This window comes from Eulemur rufifrons, chromosome 24 (genome assembly GCF_041146395.1).
Source record: "Eulemur rufifrons isolate Redbay chromosome 24, OSU_ERuf_1, whole genome shotgun sequence".
Taxonomy (NCBI): domain Eukaryota; kingdom Metazoa; phylum Chordata; class Mammalia; order Primates; family Lemuridae; genus Eulemur; species Eulemur rufifrons.
In genome coordinates, this window is record NC_091006.1 from 12825260 (window position 1) to 12848593 (window position 23334).

Below are 23334 nucleotides of genomic sequence, written 5' to 3' on the forward strand. Positions count from 1 at the left end.
ACTGAGGTCAGACCAAGCCCTGAAGAACCCCTTTTTCAGAGTCTGAGAGCAGAGGTAGAGACCTCTCCCCAGGAGGTGAGCCGGCTTCCTAGGGACAAGTTTGAGGGCGAAGGCTGGGACCCAGTCTGGGTCTGAGTGCGGGGCACAGAATTGAAGACAACGCCCCAGACCCTTAAGTCTTAGGGCGAAGGCCAAGCCCCTTCCTCCGGAGTCCTGAAACCTCACAGGAGCCAGTGGGCGGCGTGTGTGGGCGGGGCGGAGCGAACCATCGGCCGCGTCCGCTGGGGGAACCCTGCAGGCCGCACTACCGTCTGCGTGGGAGTCGCGGGTGGGGGTGCCGCGTGCAGTTCCCGAGGCGGGCGCAGGGGTGCAGAATAAGGTGCTCTCGCCCACCGGTGGCACTCGACCTCCCAACCAGAGCAATCGTTCCGGGAGCTGCCCTCGCCTTAAAATCCAACCTTTATCCCCATCCCGCTGCCCGCCCAGCTTTCGTGTCCTGTGCAGCGCGAGGGCCGGCGCGCGCCACTGCCGGGATTCAGGGTCGCGACTCGCGTTCCACGCCGCGCGCTACTCGCTCCAGGTGACATCATCCCCCTGCCGAGCTCCGCCTCCCGCCCCAGCCGCCTGACGCCGCGCGCCTATAGGCCGACGCGCCTTACGCCCCGCCTCCCGCTCTCCGCCCGCGCGACCCCTCCCGGCCCGTGCGGAGGCGGGGTCTAGTCGCCGGCCGGCGCCGACACCGCCTCCCATTGGCCACTCAGCACCGTCTGTCAGTCTCCTGTTAAAGGGGCCACGACCGCCCGAGTGCTGTGGGGGGGGAGGGGGAGGGAGGAGGAATTTTTTGGGGGGGAAGGTGGGATTTGGGGGCGCTGGTGGGCACCCCTGGATCTGGCGGCTGCGGCCTCGCGGGGGGAGGCTGAACGGTGACAGGGGCAGGGGACTATTTTAAGGGGTAGAGGGCTGTGAGACCGTGACAGGGAGGGGGGTCCCCAGCCGCCCAAGCCGGAGCGAGAGACGCGGAGCCCGCGCGAGCGCCGGAGACAGGGCTCCGGAGCTACAGATCCGGGCCCCGGCGGTCGCCAGGGGCCCCGCCCGGTCCCCCCACCCCACCCCACGTCCCTACTGCAGCCCAGCTCCTCCCGCAGCCGCCGCGGACCAGGTAGGTAAGAGCCCGGCCCGGCCCGCCTGGCAGCGCCCACCCTGGGGACCCCTCGGCGAGCCTCCCCCGCCTCCCCAAGATCCTGGATTCTCTTCCTCATCCCTGGGGACCCCAGAGCCCAGATTTCACAGCTCAACCCCAAAGACTCAGGCGTGCCCCTCCCAGCGCCCAGAGTCCCCAACCGAACCCTAGAATCCCAGGCGTACCGCCGCCTTGCGCCTCCTCCAGGGCCCAGGAGCCTGGATTTCCCAGTTCAGCCCCGGGACCCCCTCTGAACCCAGATGCCCCTTCTCGGCCCAGTCCTGGGAGCTCCAGACACCCGCACGGCCGTGTCAGACTCCCCCGGCCACAGCCGGCTGCCCCCCGTCGCGTCCGCATCGTCCCCCATTCGCACACCCTGTCTGCCGGTCTTCAGCCTTCGGCTTCAACAGCCGGTCGCGTCCCTCGGTCCAGGCCGGCTGGGCGGCCGCCCTGGACACAGGCCCGCTCCGGAGCTGTCCATGGTCAGCGCACTCGGCAGGCTCGCCTCCCCCACCTCATGCTGCAGCCGCCAGGGAGGGGGCGCAGGAGGCGCGGGGATCCCCCCCGCCGAGCCTTTGACCCGGGGATACCCGGGCCCTCCCCGACCCGGGCGTCCCGGTCGCCCTCACCGTTCCGCCGGCCAGGCTGTTGGCCTGGTCCTAGGCACCTCAGGTTTTTGGGACTCCAGCCGCTCCCTGAGAAGCCAGGGCTTCTGAATTTTCCTTCCCTATCCACCTTAGGGACCTTGGCACCCGAGCATCCAGCTCCCCCCCTGTTCTGGAAGCTTGTCAGTGTTCACTCCGTCTGCCAGACCCAGCTGATAGTCCTCACCCCGTCAGGACCTAGGAGTCCAGTTTCCCAGCCTTTGCCCCCTTCAGAACCCAGTTCAACAGCCCCTGTGCCCCTCAAATAAATATACTAAGCTTCCTGTCACCCCAACCTCTGCTCCCTTAGGGGCTCAAGCGCCATGGCTCTCTTCCTTTCTTCCAGAAAGCAATTATTAATGCAATTCTTTGATTTCTGTCCAATCTCCCCCTTGGAGACCTAGATGTTTTGTCCCTAGTCCTGCATCCCCTCGGGGGCCCAGGAGTTCAAACCCAGGTTCTGTAGTGCCCACTGAGGCTACTTGCCCCAGCCCTCCCTCCAAACAAGGACTCAGGCTCTAAGCTTCTAACTTCCCATCCTTTACCTACATAAGGATACAGGGGTCCAGGCCCCCAGCCCTGCCCCTCCCCTAAGTATCAAGCTCCTCAGCTTTCACTTTTAGGGACTCAGGTCCTCACAGCCTCATGACCACCCCCATCAACTTCACATCTCCTGTGGCTTTGGCAAACCCCTACCTCGTTCCCTTATCATCTCAGGTGCTGGGCTTCAGGATTCTCTTCTCCACTCTTTCCCCTAATACCCAGCTTCTTGAGATGTTTCCAGCACCCCATTGCCTCCTGAGGGCCAATTATGGGTCCCATTTTCCAAAAACACTCTCTCAGGCTGAACAGCCAAACACCTATCACTTCCTCTAGATGTGTTCTGTGACCTAGGTTCATTAGGTGATCTAGAACCTACCCACTGTCTTCCATATTTCTAATTGCACATGTGCCCTTGCATTGCTCCATGTTCTAGATTCCTTCTAAATTCTAGAACATTCCCCAGTTGACTTCTCTGTGCCATCTTCATTCAAGGTATGGTCTAAGTTCTAGGCTAGATGCTAAATTTGAGACACGTCTTTTCTCATTTATCTTTTCAAATATGTAGATAACATCCTCAAGCCAAATTCTCATCTCATCCTCTCGTCAGCCATGTTCCAAATTTCTAGCAACCAGTCCTTACTTCTTTTCTGCTCAATTTTCATTTTTTGCGTGTTCTAGGTTCCAGCCACGTTGTTCTAGATTTCATTCTCTTCCCAGGGTCATTCTAAGTTAAAAAATGTATGTGTTCCAAGTATGTGCTCTAGCCTTTTCCCAATTTGTACTATTAATTCTAGAATGCACTTCCCTGATTTAGCTTCCATCTAATTTCACATTCTGAAATCTAGGAGATTCCCACTGAAGTGTCCTACATTACATTTTTCTTTCTCAGGTTCTAGGTTCTAGGCCCACTCATTCCCACCTTCTCTGTCCATCTTTCCTCTAGTGCATCCTTAGTTTAGAACTTTTCCCCTGGTGAATTGTGGGCTTTCTCCTCCATCTGCCACTTGGCATTCTAACTATGTTCTAGGTTCTCCTCTTCTGGAGTGTTCAGCCTAGAAATGTTCTTATTTCCAGAACACCTACTCCCCCTCCTTTGACAGCTCATTCTTTAGTCCAGAAAATTCTCAATGCTCAACATGCATCCTTTTGCAGTTTCCTCCAGACACTTCTAAGTTTTAGGAAAACTTCTTGCTACTTTCCAGGTTTTTCTTGCCCTCCAGAGCATGTTCTGAATTCTAGAACACATCTTTTGCTTTCAGAGTTCTAGCATTATCTAGACACATGATAAAACCAAGAATGTGACCCCTGTTATATTGTGTGTTATACCGTCATCCCTAGTACGTTCTGAGTTCTAGATTATATCTCCTGACTACGTTTGTTATGTATTGCATTTGGTATGCTCTTAGGCTGCTCTCTGGGTTTGGGATCCTAGGGTGACCCAGACACTCTATGTTATTGGGTTGCTCTTGGCTGGTTCTAAGTTGTAGGTTCCAGCCCTCAGTTCTAGAAAACGCCCCTCTGCTTAGCCCTATGTGCAGTTCTTACCCCAAGCATACTGTAAATATGGAAGCATATGTCTTCTCTGCACTCTGTACTGTGTCTTCGTGCCAGTAGCTTTCTATAGTCTATGTGCTTTATTTCCTTCTCCGTGACTTTAAGGTTCTAAAGCAGCCTCCCTAAAACATCCTGTGTTGCTGTGGGTTTTAGATATCATGTTGGGTTTTGGCCTAAGACTGGCCTGCCCTCTTATAAACATTTTCCTGAATCTGGACTCTGAGTGCTGAGATTCACTTCTCTAAATTCTCAGATACAGCACTTCTGAGACCCAAGGGTACAGGCACCCAGCTGCCTCTTCTCCCAGTCCCAGGGCTCTCAGCCCCCTCCTCTCCTCACAGGAGTCCAAGGCCCCAGCCCCAGGCTTTGGACACAGCCCACATAATTGGGAGGGGCTGGGAATTATCCACTCTCAGAACCGGTTAGGCCGCTGCCCGCAGGGGGAGAAGGAAAGGAAGGAACAGAATGAAAGTCCCTCTTGCTTTCGGCCAGGCCAGCTGTACCTGTTGGACCTGATGTGTGGGGAGGGAGTGGCTCAAGGGACCTCCCTTCATCCCTGCCCCGCCCCTGGCTCCAGTGACCCAAGCCCTGCCTTCCTGCCCCAGAAACCCCTCCCCTTCCTCTTCCCCCAACGTTGGTTACAGCTCCACTAGAGCCGGGGCTTTGGGCGGAGGGGAGAGTCCAGAACTCCTGGATCTTGGAGAAGCTGGGCACCTGGGGGAGGAGGGGTCTAAAGGCTGGGATTTCTGGGTCTAAGGAGTAGGATGAGAGCCCAGAATCTTGTCTCCTGGGGGTGTGGTTTCCTGGGATTAGGGAGGAGGAGTCTGGAGGCTCAGACTCCTGGGTCTTGGGGAGGAAAGGGACTGGGGGTGCCTAGACTCCTGTGATCTGAGGGAGGAGGGAGCTAGTTCTTGGACTCCTGGGTCGTGGAGATGACGGTCCGTAACTGTGCTTTTTTTCTTCTTCACGTAAAGTGGGTCTTCCGAAGCCAGGGTCTAGATATCTGGGAAATTGCAGGAGGCAGGAGTTAGGCTGGATAGTAGGTGAGGACCATCCCTGTAACATTATACAGGTAACCACGTCCTAGTGACCTAATTCTGTGTCTCCAGCCCTTTGGCCACCTTAAGACATGGTTCTGGCCTGGGCCTCAGTTTTCCCATCCATGCAGTGGGTTGAGGGAGATTTTCAGCAAAGCTAGGATGGGTAGAGACTGTCCCACATTCACTCAGGCAATGCCTGGGTCATCCAGCTTCGGTTCCTGAGTGGGTCAGGCCTAGGTTTGCCGCTAGTGTCTTAGGGAGTCCGACCTCAGTTTCCCCAATGCTCGGGTGGCCAGGGCTGTTTTCCTAAAGAGCAATAGGTTTCAGTTTACCCTGTGCCATGATTAGAGTGGATAGATCTCAGTTCCCCTGGCAGCACCTGGTGCCTTGGTTTCTCTGGCAGAGTGCCCGGGTGGTGGTGCCTCAGTTTCCCTGTGTCATGATCAGAGTGGCTAGGCCTCAGTTCCTTCTGGGCAGTCCCTGGATTGCCTGACCTCGGTTTCCCCTATGTAGTATCAGAGTGGCATGCCTCAGTTTCTCTGCTTGTGCCTTGACGAGGCCTGTCTGTTCTCTGCCCCCTCGCCGCACCCGCAGGCCGGCACCGCCGCCATGATGTGCGAGGTGATGCCCACGATCAGTGAGGATGGCCGGCGGGGCTCGGCGCTGGGCCCGGACGAGGCGGGCGGCGAGCTGGAGCGCCTCATGGTCACGATGCTCACGGAGCGCGAGCGCCTGCTGGAGACGCTGCGCGAGGCGCAAGACGGGCTGGCTACGGCGCAGCTGCGGCTGCGCGAGCTCGGCCACGAGAAGGACTCGCTGCAGCGTCAGCTCAGCATCGCCCTGCCTCAGGTCTGGGCGGGGCCGGGGCGGGGCCTGAGGGAGGAGGGACCCCGCGGAGAGGGCGGCCCGGAAGGGGCAGGGCTTGGCTCTTGGAAGGGAGGAGTCTGGGCGGGGCCTGTGTTGATGGGCGGGGCCTGAGTGGCCAGAAGGCGCGGGACTCAGCGGGGAGGGCGGGGCCTTCAAACTTCCAGTCCCATGAAATGAAGGAGACGGGGAAATTATTGATCTGATTGTCCCAATCCTGCCGATGCCTGGACAGGAGTTTGCAGCTCTGACAAAGGAGCTGAACTTATGTCGGGAGCAGCTGCTGGAGAGGGAGGAAGAGATTGCAGAGCTGAAGGCTGAGCGGAACAACACGCGGGTGAGGGGAGTTAGGGGCGGGGCCTAAGCGGGTGGGCGGGGCCTCGCGGGTTGCAGCCCCACCTATCTCCCCCCTCCCCACGCCCCTCATCTCGCCTGCAGGTCTTTTCCTCTTCCCTGCTCCCATTTCCTGGCTGGTCTCCTCCTCTGGTCCCACTCCTTCCGTGTTTCCTCCCTATTTCCGTAAATTTCTCTTCTTTCTTCTGTACCACTCCTTCCTTGACTCCTACCCTTTCTTTATTATCCTTCTCTTTTCCTGACCTGACTCTCTCGGTGCCCCTTCGCTTTGCTCCATTTCTTCCTCCATGTGTCCGTCCAACCTGTCACCCTTTTCCTCAGTCCTGCCCCTTTTCCCTTGCCTCTTTTTCTTGACCCGTTGTCCTATCCCTGTAGCTCCTCCTGGAACACCTGGAGTGCCTGGTGTCCAGGCACGAGAGGTCACTGCGCATGACCGTGGTGAAGCGCCAGGCCCAGTCTCCAGGCGGGGTCTCCTCCGAGGTGGAGGTGCTCAAGGCTCTAAAGTCCCTCTTCGAGCACCACAAGGCCCTGGATGAGAAGGTATGGGAATTGGAAAAGCCGTGGAGAAGAATGGAAACCCGTGGTTGACTGGGGTTGTCCTGAATGTGAGAGATTCTAGCTGTGACTGATTGGGGAGTGGGAAAAATGTTGACTGTGACTGATTGGGACAGGCTACGAGGACAGGGACCTGACTGGTTTAGAATAGAAAAATGAACTAGGGTGGGGGCTACCAGCGGGTGGGGCTGCCTGGGTAGCTGGTTGGAGCTGCACGCCCATTATGGAGAGAGGAATCCTGACGTTGCTCTGTCAGAGCTGTCCCAGGGGTGCTCTGGGCCAGGGTCAACTGTCCTAGATTAGGGGAGTGTCTGGTCTCCAACTGACTTCTGTCCTGTCCCCATCCCCAGGTCCGGGAGCGGCTGCGGATGGCGCTGGAGCGAGTGGCAGTACTAGAGGAGGAGCTGGAGCTGAGCAATCAGGAGGTGGGGGCGTGGCCAAGAAGGGGAGGGGCTAAAGGGTGGTCAATGGTGCAGAACTAATTGGGTGGGTTCCAGAGAGAACCTACGGGGGCAGGACTAGGGCAGAGAACCAATGGGACTGTACTGTGGAGAGAAACCAGCGGGAGTCCTAAGAGGGAACTCAATGGGGAGTGCTATGGGGAGAGACCTAGGTGAGAACCAGGGCTCTCACCTAGGGACTAGGTGGGACTAGGGAGAAGGTGGTTGGATGGGGAAAGGCGGGGCTAAAGACGAACCCTCCACTAGGAGGCTAAGAGTAAGGGTAAGGGTAGACTCCTTCGATGGTGGCAGCTGTGGAGAGATGTAATGGGGCCACAGGGTCTAAGAGTAGACCGTGGGGTAGGGGTGACCTCAGCAGGACCAGAGGCATCTCAGATGGGGGCACCTGGCCCCTAGAGGGCCAGCACCAGTGGGAAGTAAAGATGGGGGTTGGAGGAGCCCTTTTTTTCTGATCCCTCTTTCACTCTTCCAGACTCTGAGCCTTCGAGAGCAGCTGTCTAGGCGGCGGTCAGGGATGGAAGAGCCGGGCAAGGATGGGGACGGGCAGGTGAGATGGAAGGCCCTTCTCCATGACCTCCACTCGACTCCCTGACTTTGTGATGGTCTTTTTAATATTTGGTGTGATCTTCACTTCATCTGAACCCCTAAGACAGTTACTGGCCTTTGACCTCTGATTCAGGTCACCTAGCTAACTTCTGTGACCCTCGCTGACCCTGTGGATTCTGACTTGCATGATCCTTACTACCTGTGATCCTTCCCCAGCCTCACCTGATCAACTTTCTCCTTTCATTCTCTCTATGTCTCTGTGTTCCCCACTCTGGGTTCTGCCCTTTCCTCCCTCATTCCAGACCCTTGCCAACGGCCTGGGTCCTGGCGGGGATTCAAACCGTCGCACAGCCGAGCTGGAGGAGGCCCTGGAGCGGCAGCGTGCAGAGGTGTGCCAGCTTCGGGAGCGCCTGGCGGTTTTGTGCCGTCAGATGAGCCAGCTGGAGGAGGAGCTGGGCACCGCTCACCGCGAGCTGGGCAAGGCCGAGGAAGCTAACTCCAAGCTGCAACGCGACCTCAAGGAGGTGAGCTCGGAGCCCCTGGTGGGCTGTCCTCTGTCCTTCCCCTCCCGCACCCTCTCCCTCTTCGCCGGCAATCGCAGAGCTCATGAGTGGTGGAACCTGGATTCAGTCTACCAGCTGTGTGGCTTCTCCTCTTCTCTGAGCTTCAGTTTCCTCATCCATAAAATGGGATTTATAACTCTTATCAGAGGGTTAGCATGTGGCACATGGTAGGTGGTCAGTAACTGGTCATAGTTATCATGTTATTGGGACATTCTCTGGTGCCTCTACATTGAATCTTTTGTTGGCTTTTCACTCCCTCCCCTTGATCCTAATCCCTGTGCCCCAGGGAACTGCTGGGAAACGTGGGGGCAGGATTCTTGAAGGCAGTGAATGAGAAAGCAGAGTGAACACTCTATTTCTCATCATCCGCTAGGGTCTTCACCTCCAATTTTAAGCCTGGATGGCCGCAGGGACTGTTGGGAAGTGTGGCTCCACCATACAGGCTACCGGATGGGAGTCCATTTCCCATGAGATCCTGGAGCCCCTCCTGTAGGGTTCTAAGCCTGTGCTACTCTGGTGGCTCTTGGGAGGTGTTGCTTTCCAGATAAATGGGAACTTTGCTTCCTGTGAGACCCTAGGACGCTTGCTCTGTGATTCTAAGCCTGCTCTGTGCTAGAAGTTACTGAGAAATCTAAGGCCTGGATTTTTGAGGAGATTGGCTCGAGTGGAGACTTCACATCCCATGGGCTTCCGATGGGCTTTAGATCATCTGTACATGGAAAATTTAAGCCAGTACTTCCCTAGAAGCTTATGGGAGGTGCAGTACCTGCATTTGAACTCTCAGGTGGCAGAGGACTTAAGGTGGAATAGTCCTGGGATCTCTTGGCAGGTGTGGTACCAGCATTCTGACACGCAGGTGGCAGGGCACTTCATTTTCCAGCATACCCGCGGGTGCTTCCTCTGGGGCTTCTAAGCCTAGGCTACCCCGGGGGCTTCTGGGAGCTGTAGTCCACGAAGCTCTTTGCCGCCTCTTCAGGCCCTGGCGCAGCGGGAGGATATGGAGGAGCGGATCACGACTCTGGAGAAGCGCTATCTGAGTGCCCAGCGCGAGGCCACGTCGTTGCACGACGCCAATGACAAGCTGGAGAATGAGTTGGCCAGCAAGGAGTCGCTGTACCGGCAGGTGGGGGCGCAGCCGGGGAGGGGCGTTGGGGACGAAGCTGTGGCCCTAGTGACTTAGCTCCTTCCCTCCCCTGCCTCTCCCTCCTCCAGAGTGAAGAGAAGAGCCGTCAGCTGGCAGAGTGGTTGGACGACGCCAAGCAGAAGCTGCAGCAGACGCTGCAGAAGGCGGAGACATTGCCAGAGATAGAGGCCCAGCTGGCCCAGCGCGTGGCAGCGCTCAACAAGGTGAGCGAAGGCCTTAGGTGGGGGCCTGGAGTCTGGGGGTGGGGCAGGGGTGGCCCTAGAGGAGGCGGGGCTGTGTGTCTGGAAGGGTAGGAGCTAGGCCTGCTAGGTTCTGTGGAAAGGGCGGGCCTGGGATCTGGTCAAAGGGACAGGACTTGGAATGGAGAAAGCCTGGAGGTTTGTGGGGGCGTGAGAGTGGGAGATGTTCTCTAGCCTGGGCTGAAGGGATGCGTGGTCTGGAACCTGAGAGGGGAGGAACAGGTCCTGAGACAGTAGGCTAGGCACAGGGGCGGGGCCTGAACCACAGGTGCAGGGGAGGAACCTGGTACTCTGGGGGTGGGGCCTGGCACCCAGCGTTGAAGGAGGTGGGGCCTGGAGCCTGACTTTATCCTGGTGGGGTAATGTCACCACGCTGTGGGTTCCAACTACCAGGCTGAGGAACGTCATGGGAATTTTGAGGAGCGGCTTCGACAGCTGGAGGCCCAGCTGGAAGAGAAGAACCAGGAGCTGCAGCGGGTGAGGGGCTCAGGGCTGCAGAGAGGGTGGGGCGTTGAGGCTGGGGGCGGGGCTTAGATGAGGGGCAGGGCTGGGGCAGGGCTTTGAGCAGGGGCGGGGCTCTGGGCAGGATGGGCTTGAGCACCTCTGCCTTGCTGTCCTTTGGACAGGCACGCCAGCGGGAGAAGATGAACGATGACCACAATAAGCGACTGTCTGAGACAGTGGACAAGCTGCTGAGCGAGTCCAACGAGCGGTTACAGCTTCACCTCAAGGAGCGCATGGGGGCACTGGAAGAGAAGGTGCGCCCCAATCCAGGACCGTGCCGACCAGGAATGCTGGACTGCCTCTTGCGGGAATCCTGGGGTCCCAGACCTTGTCCCTTGATGCATTCATTATCTGAGATCTCCCTAAACCCGGGCATCCTGAATTCGACAGATTTCTCTGCTCCCTTGCTGAGAACACTTTTTCACGCAGTGGTGAACATTTGGAATGGGGAGGACCTGGAGGTTTGCAGGGAGTGAAAGTGGGAGGTGTTCTAAACATTCTAAGACCTGAATCCTTGGCTTTTCCCAAAACCTTTAACCCTATGGACCCTCAAACCCTGAATCCTCTGAGATTATGGGCGATGTCCATCCTTGGGCTCCCAGGACTCCTCTCCCCAGATATGTCTTTGGTCCCACATCCCCCTCCCCCATACCTCACCAGTTGTGCCCATCTCACTTCTCCTGAGTCCCCTTGGGACCAGGGCGTGCCTTCTTCAGGCCTCACTTTCTCCCTTCGCTCCTGTCCTCACAGAACTCGCTAAGTGAGGAGATAGCCAACATGAAGAAGCTTCAGGATGAGCTGCTGCTTAACAAGGTAGGATGGACTTCAGGGCAGGACCTGGAGGGGCAGGAGGAGGGAAGTGGGGCAGGGATTGCTGAAGTTTCTGTCAGCAAGGCTGGGAGTGGGTGTCCCTCAGGGGCGGGGCAGATTCTGACCTGACATCTCCAACCCTCTCCCCTCAGGAGCAGCTCTTGGCCGAAATGGAACGGATGCAGATGGAGATTGACCAGCTGAGGGGAAGACCACCATCCTCCTACTCCAGGTGACAGTAGCCCTCCTGCCCCACCTCTGCCCATGGAGCCCCTTTGGCCAAGCTCATCCCTTCTGATTCCAGTTCACTGTCCTCTTGAGACTTCCACTCATCCCTCTTGTTTTTGACCCTGACTTCATGACACCTGACCCCAGGCCTGTCTCTCTGACCCCTGACCTCTGTTTCCTCGTCCTGATCTTTTGGTCCCTGACTTCCCTCCCCATGCCTACAGGTCTCTCCCTGGCAGTGCCCTGGAGCTCCGTTACTCCCAGGCACCCACGTTACCCTCTGGTGCCCACTTGGACCCCTATGGGGCTGGCAGCAGCCGGGCAGGCAAGAGGGGCCGCTGGTCAGGGGTCAAGGATGAGCCCTCCAAGGTCAGCAGCTACCTCTGGGGCCTGGACTGAGTGGGCCTTGGGCAGGGAGCGGTGGGAAATCCCTGGGGCTGTGGGAGGAGGCTGGGTTGAGAGGCAGGGTCTCTGGGACTCACCCTGTCTTCTATCCTTTCCCCACAATCCCATCATCCCTCTTGCCTGGATGTCTCTTCATGCGGATGTCCTGCTACCTGGTGAGAACCTGAGAGTAACGCTGGGATGAGGAAAGGGGTGTAGAATCCCAGAGTGGGTGGGGCCAGGTGGGGAAGAGAAGTGGGCGGGCTCATGGGGAAGGGGCGGAGTCATGGGCGTGGGCTTGGCTAGGAGAGCGCTGTGGGGAGGGGTCAAGTACAGGGACCTGGCCTGTAATCCTCATACTCTGGGGAGGCTAAGGCGAGAGGGAGAGGGAGGATCGCTTGAGCTCAGGAGTTTGAGACCACCCTGAGCAACATCAAGACCTGTGTCCACTAAAAATAGAAAAAATTAGCCGGGTGTGATGTCACGTACCTGTAGTCCCCAGTTACTCAGGAGGCTGAGGCAAGAGGATCACTTGAGCCCAGGAGTTAGAGGTTGCGGTGAGCTCTGATGACGCCACTGCACTCTAGCACTCTAGCCAAGGTGACAGAGCAAGACTCTGTCTTAAAAAAAAAAAAAAAACAGAGACCTGTCAAGAGAGAAAGCTGGGCTGGGAAAGGCATCAGGTTAAGTGGGCAGGGTCAGGGAGGGTGGGCAAGGTCAGAATCACTGAGCAAAGACCCAGCACCAACCTTGGCACCAACCCACCTGGTGTCCCTCTGTCCCCACACAGAGACAGGATTGGGAGCGATCTGCCCCTGCAGGCTCCATACCACCCCCATTCCCTGGGGAGCTAGATGGCTCGGATGAGGAAGAGGCAGAGGGGATGTTTGGGGCCGAGCTGCTGTCCCCCAGCGGACAGGCTGACGTGCAGACGCTGGCCATCATGCTTCAGGAGCAGCTGGAGGCCATCAACAAGGAGATCAAGTGAGCACTGGCCCAGTCTTGCTCTGCCCCACCTGAGCTGACCCCGCAGCCCCTCTTGCTCTGGACACTGTTCTGAAGGCCTGAGCCCATCTCCTCTCCCACCACCCTTGAGGAATTCTCCCAGCCCAGCACTCCCTCCAACCTCCAGGAATCCCCTACGATACACCCAGAAGTCTATGCATGTATATCCCCCCACCAGCACTCACTATTTCCCAACACACCAAAGACTACGTTCCCAAATACCCAAATCCTCAAGCCAGTACATCCGCAATCTTCCAATACACCATGGATTTTGTGGCTTCACATAACCAGTACCCAGAGTCTCCCAGGCCCCCAAGAATTTCAACACAATGACAAAACAAGGTCTCTAACCCCAAACACCAAGAATCTCATCCTAACATGTTAATCAAGAACTTCAATTCCATATACCAAGAATTTCTACCTAATATGACAAAAGTCCTCAATTTATTAAGAAGCCCCACGGATGTAACATCCACCCCAATCACCAGCAGTTGCCCTATTCAGCAGTTCTCCTACGATAACAAACTCCCCACGGGCCCCCAGCAAATATACCAACACGACCACGACCCTCCATTCAAACTCTGACTTGTATCGATTCTCAAATACTCAATGACTCCATGACCTTCCCAGATCCTAGATTGACCTCAGAGTCCCTGATGTCACCCTGCTCTTATTGTCACCTTATTGTAGCAATCTTCCTTGGAACTTGATCTCTTGCCCATAGTAATCCCTTTATGATTTTCCAGAAAACACTTGGCTATCATCAGGGCCACCCTAATGCAGACCCTGATCACCTTGACAGTCCTTCCATGACTCCCTGCAACTGTCCTGACCCCTTGATGCCCTTTGAACCCATGAGGGCTTCATGAATCCACCAGAACTTTGTGACTTCATTGCGCCTAGAATTTCCCTTGCCCACCAAGCCTTCCTGGCCCGTTGTGATCTCCAGTCTCCCTGTCCCATTGTCTGTCTCAGCCCTGTCACCCAGTCTCCCGCATTTCCCTTCTCAGGCTAATCCAGGAGGAGAAGGAGACAACGGAGCAGAGGGCAGAGGAGCTGGAGAGCCGGGTGTCAAGCTCTGGCCTGGACTCGCTGGGCCGCTACCGTAGCAGCTGCTCACTGCCCCCCTCCCTCACCACGTCTACCCTTGCCAGCCCGTCACCTCCCAGCTCTGGCCACTCAACACCCCGTCTGGCACCCCCTAGCCCTGCCCGTGAGGGCACCGACAAGGCTGTGAGTGTTCTGAAGTTTCCTCAGACTGGCAGGGAGGTGGGGAGAGGTCAGAAACAGGGCTCCCCAAGAAACAGCAAAAATAATCCCTCACACCAGTGGTTTTCCAAAACAACCTTGGCTTTCCTGAAAGTTTCCAACTCAAAGGGCAAAGGGAGGCCAAGTCACTGGGCTCCTGAACCCCGATTTTCATGTTAGTTAGGTCTGGTCTGCGTTTACTTGTCTTATGCATCGAGTTTCTGCATAGGATTTTAAAAAAAAAGTTTCTGTGACTAAACATACCTTTAAGAACTACAATTTGATCCTCAGAATTGACCTTGGAGGGAGACGAGATATTCGCCCTATTTTATTGACTTAAACCCAACTTTTCTGATTCCAGAAACTGTAACTCATTAGCTTTCTTTGAGTTCGAGTATGTCCTGCTCCTGACATCAATAGTGAAGATACTAAAAATGGGAGGAACTGCAGTCATTGCCTCTAAGTTTTTGTAATTCACCCCCACTTGATCTAGGTGATCTTCAGATATGGCCCCAAACCAGGGCCATCCCAGACACACCCTAGCAGACTCCAGTTAATGAGAAGCCCCAACATGACTCCTCCAGCTTAATCCAGCGTCTATGCCTATCTGTCCCCAGAATCATGTCCCCAAGGAGGAAGCTGGGGCTCCTCGAGGGGAGGGGCCAGCCATCCCAGGAGATACCCCGCCACCCACCCCCCGCTCTGCCCGTCTTGAGAGAATGACCCAGGCCTTGGCACTTCAGGCAGGGTCCCTGGAAGATGGGGGACCCTCACGGGGAAGGTCAGCAGGGACAAGGGCTGGGGACCGGGAGGGGCTTGCTTGGGAGGATGAGAAAGGAAAGTGGGCAAGGACTTGGGAGGAGAGGGGGGAGCCCAGAAAGGGTCTGCCCTCACTCTCTACTGCTTACCCAGTGAGGGCACCCCAGATTCCCTGCACAAAGCCCCCAAGAAGAAGAGCATCAAGTCATCCATAGGCCGTCTCTTTGGCAAGAAAGAGAAAGGGCGAATGGGACCCCCGGGCCGGGACAGCTCGTCTCTTGGTGAGTACCCCAATTCCACCTTTTCCCTCTTGTTCCTTCTTCCCTCTCTCCCGATTTCCATATTCCTTTGACATTCACTCATGTTTCCATTCATTTGGTAATCATTTAGAATACTCTGCCAGAATTTGGCAGAGGTAGACAGGAGGAGGAGGGAAAAGGCCCTCTAGGGCCTGCCTGGTGACTGGGTGGGTAAATGAATTTGTTATTTCATCTGCCTATTGTTTAAATAGAGAAAGAGGTGGAGCATCCTAAAGGCAGGCCCTTCCTGTGGTATACCGAAGTCTGCTTGTACTGGCTTGCAACAGCTGTTGTTGCAGGAATTTCGTGAGCTGCTTGACCTCATATTGGTAGCTTGAAATTGGCCACGATGGAATTATTTACACCATGGAAATTGGCAGTTGCTACAAATCAGGAAATCCCTTCTCCCTCCCCTGAGAGCCAGTTGTTAGGCACTTACCAGCACACCACTGCCACCTGACCAAAGCCAGCCCAGCGAATCTGGCCCTATTTTGGGGATATCTCCAATTCACTGCCTGGGAGGTGACATTGGTTCCTGTCTGGTTTTATAACTCCCTGGATGTGGCCTCACTCACTACTCCCTCAGGGCCTCTGCCTTCCTGGCATCTTTCTCAGTATCCCAGCATGAGAGATTCTGCCTCCCTCTGGAGACTTTCCAAGTTTTGACCCCTCCCTGCCTCCAGCTGGAACACCCTCAGATGAGACGTTGGCCACTGACCCTCTGGGGCTAGCCAAGCTGACAGGCCCGGGAGACAAGGACCGAAGGAACAAGAGAAAGTGAGTGTGCAAGTGTGTGTGTGTGTGTGTGTGTATTGTGTGTGCAGGGCTGGTGATAGTAGACATAAGAGAATAAAATGCTAGGAGGAGGCTGGACATGGTGGCTCACACCTGTAATTCCAGCACTTTGGGAGGCTGAGGTAGGAGGATTGCTTGAGGCCAGGAGTTTGAGGCTGTGGTGAGGTATGATTGCCTAGGCAACAGAGTGAGACCCTATCTCAAAAAAAAAAAAAAGAAAAGAAAAGAAAAAAAGAAAATACTGGGAGGAGGGATGTCCATGATCCTGAACTTGCTTGTTGCCTGGGAACTCCTAGAGTTTTTCTTTATTTTTTACTCTTTCTTGATGGGGGTGGTGGGTGTGTGTGTGAAGGATTTACAGAGATTCACATGTATTTTTTGACCTTCTACCATGTTTCCTACATTCATAAAAAGTGCTTTTATGAGTGTGTGTGGTGAAGGGGCCATCCAAAGGGTTGGGGGTCTCCATCTCTGACCGCTCATGTCCTGGCCCCTAACCACCCCCCTCCAGGCACGAACTCCTGGAAGAGGCCTGTCGCCAGGGCCTGCCTTTTGCTGCCTGGGACGGGCCCACGGTGGTCTCCTGGCTGGAGGTACTGGGGCCCAGAACGCCCTGACTGTTGATCCCCAACCCCTCTGACAGCCCCACTACCAGGGGCTGGCAGAGACCAGCCATCACTGTCCTGTTCCCTGCCCAGAGGTGGGGGTGGGGGTGGGCTGGGCATGTGAGGGCCCGGGAGGGGTCAGGCTTCCTGTTCATCTAAGAAGCTTCTTTCCCCTTCCCTTTCCACGCTGCCCCTCTGGCCACGCCTGCCTGGGTCCTGGTCTCCTGTTGTTTCTCTCTGACTGTCTCTTTGTGTCTCCCTGTGTGTCTCTCTCTGTGGGATTCTGTTTTTCTGCATCACTCCCCTTCTCTGACTGTGTTTGTCATTCCCACATTTCTCCCCATGTGTCTCTGTGGGTGTCTCTCTACCTCTGCCCGTCCCATCTTTCTTCAATGCTGTCTCTCCCTCCTCTCTTCCTCTGTCCGCTCTGGCACTACCCTTCTCTGTCTCCTGTTTGTCTCCCTGGGACTCTCCCACGTCTCGTCCACATCTCTGCATGTCCTATCTGTGTTTGCTCCCTGCGAACTTTCCCACGACTCTGATTCCCGCGCCACCTCGCTCTCCCCATCTCTCCCCCTCATTTTCTCCTTCCGTGTTCTTTCTGCCCCTTCCTCTCCCTGTCCCTCCGCGGCAGCTGTGGGTAGGCATGCCTGCGTGGTATGTGGCCGCCTGCCGGGCCAATGTCAAGAGTGGCGCCATCATGGCCAACTTGTCGGACACGGAGATCCAGCGCGAGATCGGCATCAGCAACCCGCTGCACCGGCTCAAGCTGCGCCTGGCCATCCAGGAGATGGTCTCCCTCACCTCGCCCTCGGCCCCCGCCTCCTCCCGCACGGTGAGTGTCTGGCGGCCAATCTCCGCGCTCGCTCCCTCAGGCCCCTCCTCCTTCCCTCAGACTAGCCAATCCTGGGCCCGCTCACTCCAGCTCTGTCCCTCAGACTCTGCTCCCCATTGGCTCTCACCTTCCCAAAGTCTCTCGACCTCGCGTCTTGCCCCAACTTGGCTCTGTCCCACAAGGTCCTTCAGGAGGGACCCCTGGCCACCTCCTTCCCTGACTTACTCCTGTCTTTGGCACTAGCTGTTTCCCTTGCTCGGAACACCCCTCCCTCTGTTTTCCCCAGGCTGGTCCTTTCTCATCCTCATGGTCTCGCTAAAATGTCACCACCCCTGAGAAGCCCTCCTAACTCAGCAGCTAAACTGGTTACCCCATCACTCCAGCACATCATCACCTTGTAATTTTCCCCATAGCATTTACTGCCTTCTAATTATGGTATCCTTTTGCTCCACCTTTTTATTAAGAGAAATTTCAAACATACAGAAAGTTACATGTACCCATTCAGCAATTCTTAACTTGGTTTACCTGCTGTTTGTGTGCGAGCACACGTGTGTGTGTGTGTGTGTGTGTGTGTGTTTGTATCTGAAGTACATGTTGAGTATCTCTTATCCAAAATGCTTGGGACCAGCAGTGTTTTGGATTACAATTTTTTTTTTTTTTTTTTTTTTTGGAGTATTTGCAAATACATAATGAGATATTTTGGGGATGAGACCCAAGGCTAAGCAGGAAATTCACTTACATTTCATATGTGCCTTATACACATAGCCTGAAGGTAATTTTACACAGTATTTTAAATAATTTTGTGCATGAAACAACGTTTTGACTGCATTTTTACTCCAACCCGTTACAGGTCAGGAGTGGAATTTTCCACTTGTGGTGTCATGTTGGTGCTTAAAAAGTTTCAAATTTTAGAGCATTTCAGATTTTGAATTTTCTGGTTAGGGATGCTCAACCTATACTTGAAGGTTTGAGGGCGTCACAACAGGTTAGCCCCCAAAATTCACTTCAATGGGCCCTTTTCTTCTTCATAGCCACCATGCTCTCATCACGCCCAAAGGCATTAACATTATTGTTAATTTCATGTACTATTCAGTCTATATTCAAACTTCCCAGCATATTTACAATAGGTTGATTGCATCTTCCCCACCATGACGACAATGGCCTTGTCTGTTGTGCTCCTCGCTGTGTCCTGCACCCTGGTGCCTGGTGCCTGACACCAGGAGCTACATAAATGTGTGAACCCTTGTATGGGTTCCTCACTCGTGTGGTTGTTGGAAACAGTAGCTCAAGAAATGCGAACAAACCCCACTACGGCCACCAAACCTTTGCCCCATTACTGTGTCTGCTACCTCAGTCTGAATCCTTACCCTGTATGTCTGTGTGAGGTCAGAGATGTGATATCATTTGCACCGGGCCACTCAGCAAAATGCCATCAGGGCCCCGATTCCAACCTGAATTTGCACAACTGTAAAGGTCATGTTCTTTTGCTTGGTACGTGGCAGGTGCTCAACAAAGGATCATTTTCTCTGTCACTGCCTGCCTCTGAGCCAGAAAGCAGGACGTACATAAATGTATGGCCTGGGGCCTTCAGGAGCACTACCCTCTAACCCGAACCCTAACCCTAACCCTAACCTTTCCCTCATCCGAGGCCCTCTCCCACCCACCCCCATTAACACTCCCTGCCCCTCAGTCCACAGGAAACGTGTGGATGACACACGAAGAGATGGAGTCCCTTACGGCCACGACCAAGCCTGTGAGTGCCCCCTGCCGGCGGCCTTTGGGGGTGGCACTAACACTCTCTGAGGGTGGGGGCGGGGACCAAGTGTGTGGCTGTAAGTCCGTCCCTTCCGTCCTCCTATGCCTGCCCCTTAACCCACCCCTTCTCTCCCCTCTTCCCACTAACGGGTCAGGAGACCAAGGAGATCAGCTGGGAGCAGGTAGGGGGCGTGGGGCGGGGCGCATGAACAGGCTGTGCACGCTGCATGGATGCCCCCCTTTCTCCAAGCCCTGCCTTACCCTCACCAGAACATTCCATCATCCCCACGGGCGGGGGTGGGGGACGCTGGACTGTTTCATTGTGGCTTGGGGGTGGGATGTGGAAGCCCAGACCGTTTCTGTCAGCCTGGTGCACGGGCCATTGCATCATTGCGGTTTCGGGGGCTCTAAGGGCCGTTCCATTGCTATAGCTGCAGGGAGACATTGGGCATCCTGTTTTCCCTCTGGCTGAGGGGCAGGGGCTACGTTGGACAGTCCGGTGTAGCAGGGCAGAAGGGAACCATCGGTTGTGGTGGTGGTGAGGCAGGCCAGGCTGAAGGAGAAGTTGTGGAGGAGGAGCAAACCCTTCGTTCTCAAGAAGCGGGGGGCTTGAACTCACTAGCCGTGGAGGAGTTATGTTGGACTGTGGTCTTTTTTCCCAGCCAGGGGGAAGGGTGGATTGTCTCCAGATGCAAAAAGGAGTGAAGGACTTTGGGCTGATCCAGATGTTGTCCTGGGCAGATACAGCATTAGACTAGGATTTTCAGCACATTGCAAGAGTGATGATCCTTTGTTGGCAGGAGAGCGACCTTGAAAGAATCCACTGTCCTGACTTGGGGGAGTAGTTGATGTTGGACTGAGCTGAGGCACTGTTAAACTAGTGCTTCTCGTGGTTTAATGTATAGCACAGTGCTGGGTGCCAGTCGTTCCAGCTACTGGGGGACTGCTTGAGCCCAGGAGTTCAAGGCCAGCCTGGGCAACATAGGGAGACTCCCCTTATCTAAAAATCAATCAATTAATTAATGTATAGGTCACATCATGTGAGGGTCTTGTGAAAATGCAGACACCGATTTCAGTAGGCCTGGAGTAGGGTCTGAGATTCTGCAATTCCACCAAGTCCACAGGTGATGGTGATGCTGTGGGTCCCAGGACTATGGTTTGAGTAGCCAAGAGTCTAATGTGTCATAACGGGGTAGGAGACAACTTTGGATTGGTCTATTGTTCTGAGCAGAGATTGGTCATTGTCCTGCTATGGGGTGAGGAAAGAACAACCTTAGATTGGGGGGTTGGATTGTACCCCTTTCATGCACATATGGGAAGGGGCCAGAGGGCCTGACCCCTCCCTCACCTGCCCATGGCCCCAGATCCTGGCATATGGCGACATGAACCACGAGTGGGTGGGGAACGACTGGCTGCCCAGCCTGGGTCTGCCCCAATACCGCAGCTACTTCATGGAGTCGCTGGTGGATGCCCGAATGTTAGATCACCTTAACAAGAAGGAGCTCCGGGGCCAACTCAAGATGGTGGACAGCTTCCACAGGTGGGGGCTGCCTGGCCAATGGGGACAGTCCAAGGGGAAGCCCCACCCCTAGCGAGTCTTTAGCCAATGGGACTGACCACGGGAAGTTCCCAGGATTATTTTTGGCTGTTTAGCCTGGGTTCTGGGGAGGGAAATCCTGACTCTGTGCCTCTTCCACCTATAAGATGGTCCATAGGAAAAGTTCAGATCCTGAGACAGCTTGGCTAGTTAACTCCACACCCCTTCCAGGTTAGCCAACAGGAACTGCCTGTTGAAAATGCCCCACCTCCTGGGAGGGTCAACAATCAATAGAACTGATCAACTCCCCAACCTCTCCCAGAAGTCCACAGCCAATGGGGAGGGCCCAATAGGAGCAGCAGCCAGCAGGGTTGTGCAGGCTCATCTGTGACTCCACTTCCCCTGCTGCTCAGGGTGAGTCTGCATTATGGGATTATGTGCCTGAAACGGCTCAACTATGACCGGAAGGACCTGGAGCGGAGGCGGGAAGAGAGTCAGACCCAGATCCGAGGTGAGCAGAAGAGTGTAAGAGGCCCTCTGGGAGCTGGGTGTAGGGGTAGGGATCGGGGTTGGAGAAGGGGTGATGGCGGGGAGGACAGAGAAAAAGCTCTACCGTAATCCAGGGGCGGCACCAGCATGGGGAGCGTGGCCAGGAAGGAGGAAATGGGGATGGAGGTATGGGCACAACTGGACTCGCCTGGCCACGGCGGGGGCGTGGCTCAGGGTCCCTTTCGTCCCCAGACGTGATGGTGTGGTCCAATGAGCGGGTCATGGGTTGGGTGTCTGGGCTGGGCCTGAAGGAATTCGCCACGAACCTCACGGAGAGCGGGGTGCACGGGGCGCTGCTCGCCCTGGATGAGACCTTCGACTACTCCGACCTGGCCTTGCTTCTGCAGATCCCCACGCAGAATGCGCAGGTGAGCCGCCGCTCGCCCTGGCATGCTGGGCATCCCACCTCGCAGACTGCACGCTCCAACCTCTCTCCTCCACCTCCCCTCCCCAGGCCCGGCAGCTCCTGGAGAAGGAATTCAGCAACCTCATCTCCTTAGGCACAGACAGACGGCTGGACGAGGTGGGCGCGGTAGCGGCTCCCGAGGCTCTGTTCCTTGCGGCTCCTGCGCGGCTCGGGCCTGCGGGAGTCTGAGCAGAAGGGGTGGGGCTTGACTTTGCTAGCGAGTCCTGGTTGGAGGCGAGGCCGGGAGAGGGGCGGGGTTCAGGGACAGGAACTACCCTGAGGGGGTGGAGTCAAAGAAAGGGGCGGAGTCAGGCCGGTCCCAGGTACCTAATCCGTTGCCCCGCTCCTATACCTAGGACAGCGCCAAGTCCTTCAGCCGCTCCCCGTCCTGGCGGAAGATGTTTCGAGAGAAGGACCTCCGAGGCGTAACCCCCGACTCGGCTGAGATGCTTCCCCCTAACATTCGCTCGGCCGCAGCAGGAGCCCTGGGCTCTCCAGGGCTCCCTCTCCGCAAGCTGCAGCCGGAAGGTGAAGGGCTCCCAAACGCGACGGCCCCTTCTCCCTTCCCCTTTGTCAGGGTGGGAAATGGATCAACTTAATATCGCAGGTTCTCAAATGGCCTAATCTTTTTTCCCCTACCCCCGAGGAATGGACGGCTCCAATATTCCCAACTCCCTCCTGGGATGTGGAGTGGATGAATCCCACAGCCCCTTCCCGGGGTGGGACACTCGCCTAGTGCGAGTGTGAGTCCTTGGAGCCGGGAAGGGAGGGAAACCGATGTGCAGCCAGGCGGTGGTTGTGATACCGGGAGGAGAAGACCAAGGGAGAGCTCTCGGGGTTGAGGCCCGAGTCGGAGAAGCCCTGGGGAGGACCGGGGAGGCAGACGCTCCCGGCTGAACTGCTGCTCGCTGTCCCCCCAGGTCAGACTTCTGGGAGTTCCCGGGCAGACGGCGTTTCCGTCCGGACCTACTCCTGCTAGTGCAGGCCTCCAGGTGAGGACCGTCGGGGCGACCTTGGGGGTGCAGGGCGGCACAGGATCTCCATTGCTCCGCTCACTGCTCGGCGTCAATGCAGGTGACCTCACTCGGATGGAAGAATCTTCCAGAGGCTGGGCTGTTCCCTCTCCTGCCCGGAGTACGGTCTGGCCGGGGAGAGCGGGCGGGGAGCTCGCGCCGCGGACTGGACCATCCGTACAGACCGGCGGGGGTGCGCGCCCGCTTCCCCATGCACAGGGCCTGGACCAAACCACATGAACTGGACTGAGAGGGGGAAAGAGGAGGGCAGGAGGAAATCCTGCCCCAAACTTCCGCCTTCCTTTTCTCTACTTTGTAATTTATTGATCAGTTTCCGGCGGGAGACTGGTGCCCTTTACCCGCGGGCAGGGGGCGGGGCTTCCTTCCCGGGCCGCATGCGGGGAAAGGCTGCCCCCTCCCCTTTTTCCTGCCCGGTCGCGGGGCCCAAGTCTTCCTTCTTCGTCCGAAAGGAGGGGAGGAGGACTCGCTGCTACAAGCCTCGCCCCCTGTGCCACTCAGCCCCGCCCCGCCGCGTCCGGTCGCCGGTTCTCGGGGTCAGCTGCGGGCGGGGTCCCCTCTTCCTCCCCCGTGTCTCGTGTCCCCGGGGCCTCTCCGTCCCCCGTGCTGTGGCCGTGTCTGTGCCCCGGGGATAGGGGGCACAGCGCTGCGCTCCCCGTTCCCCTCAGCTCCGGGGTTTGCATGGGAGAATCCTCTTTCCATGATGCCACTGGGCGACGTGGCGTGGGGGCGCGGGGGACGGTGGGGGAGCCCTAGCCCCCGACTTGCAGTCGGCCTCCCAGCCCCAGGCATCACTCAGTGATCACGGGTAAAGAGAACTGTTTCAAAAAGCTCCCGTGTTGGCTGATTTGTTTGTCAGGACGTCAGGAAAGCAAACCAACTGCCTCGAGGATGCAG

At 56.4% G+C, this 23334-nt stretch overlaps 2 protein-coding genes across 2 annotated transcripts; one reads left to right on the forward strand and one right to left on the reverse strand.

Moving 5' to 3' along the window:
• Positions 1 to 88: 88 nt before the first annotated feature.
• Positions 89 to 1547, reverse strand: C24H19orf73 (chromosome 24 C19orf73 homolog). The gene is given in 3 exon segments (XM_069456917.1): positions 89 to 242; positions 244 to 407; positions 1479 to 1547. Coding segments are annotated over 3 exon segments (387 nt in total).
• On the forward strand, positions 995 to 23267 carry PPFIA3 (PTPRF interacting protein alpha 3). The gene is made up of 30 exons (XM_069458477.1): positions 995 to 1163; positions 5556 to 5810; positions 6061 to 6162; positions 6555 to 6719; positions 7085 to 7159; positions 7668 to 7742; positions 8044 to 8265; positions 9281 to 9427; positions 9517 to 9651; positions 10081 to 10164; positions 10314 to 10445; positions 10942 to 11004; positions 11154 to 11233; positions 11454 to 11598; positions 12410 to 12597; positions 13629 to 13851; positions 14484 to 14647; positions 14779 to 14906; positions 15608 to 15701; positions 16231 to 16312; positions 16959 to 17159; positions 18850 to 18912; positions 19070 to 19096; positions 20279 to 20454; positions 20865 to 20962; positions 21193 to 21368; positions 21455 to 21523; positions 21763 to 21934; positions 22327 to 22398; positions 22481 to 23267. The coding sequence occupies exons 2-29, from the start codon at positions 5571 to 5573 to the stop codon at positions 22383 to 22385; spliced, it is 3585 nt and encodes a 1194-aa protein (XP_069314578.1). The 5' UTR covers positions 995 to 1163; positions 5556 to 5570; the 3' UTR covers positions 22386 to 22398; positions 22481 to 23267.
• Positions 23268 to 23334: the final 67 nt, after the last annotated feature.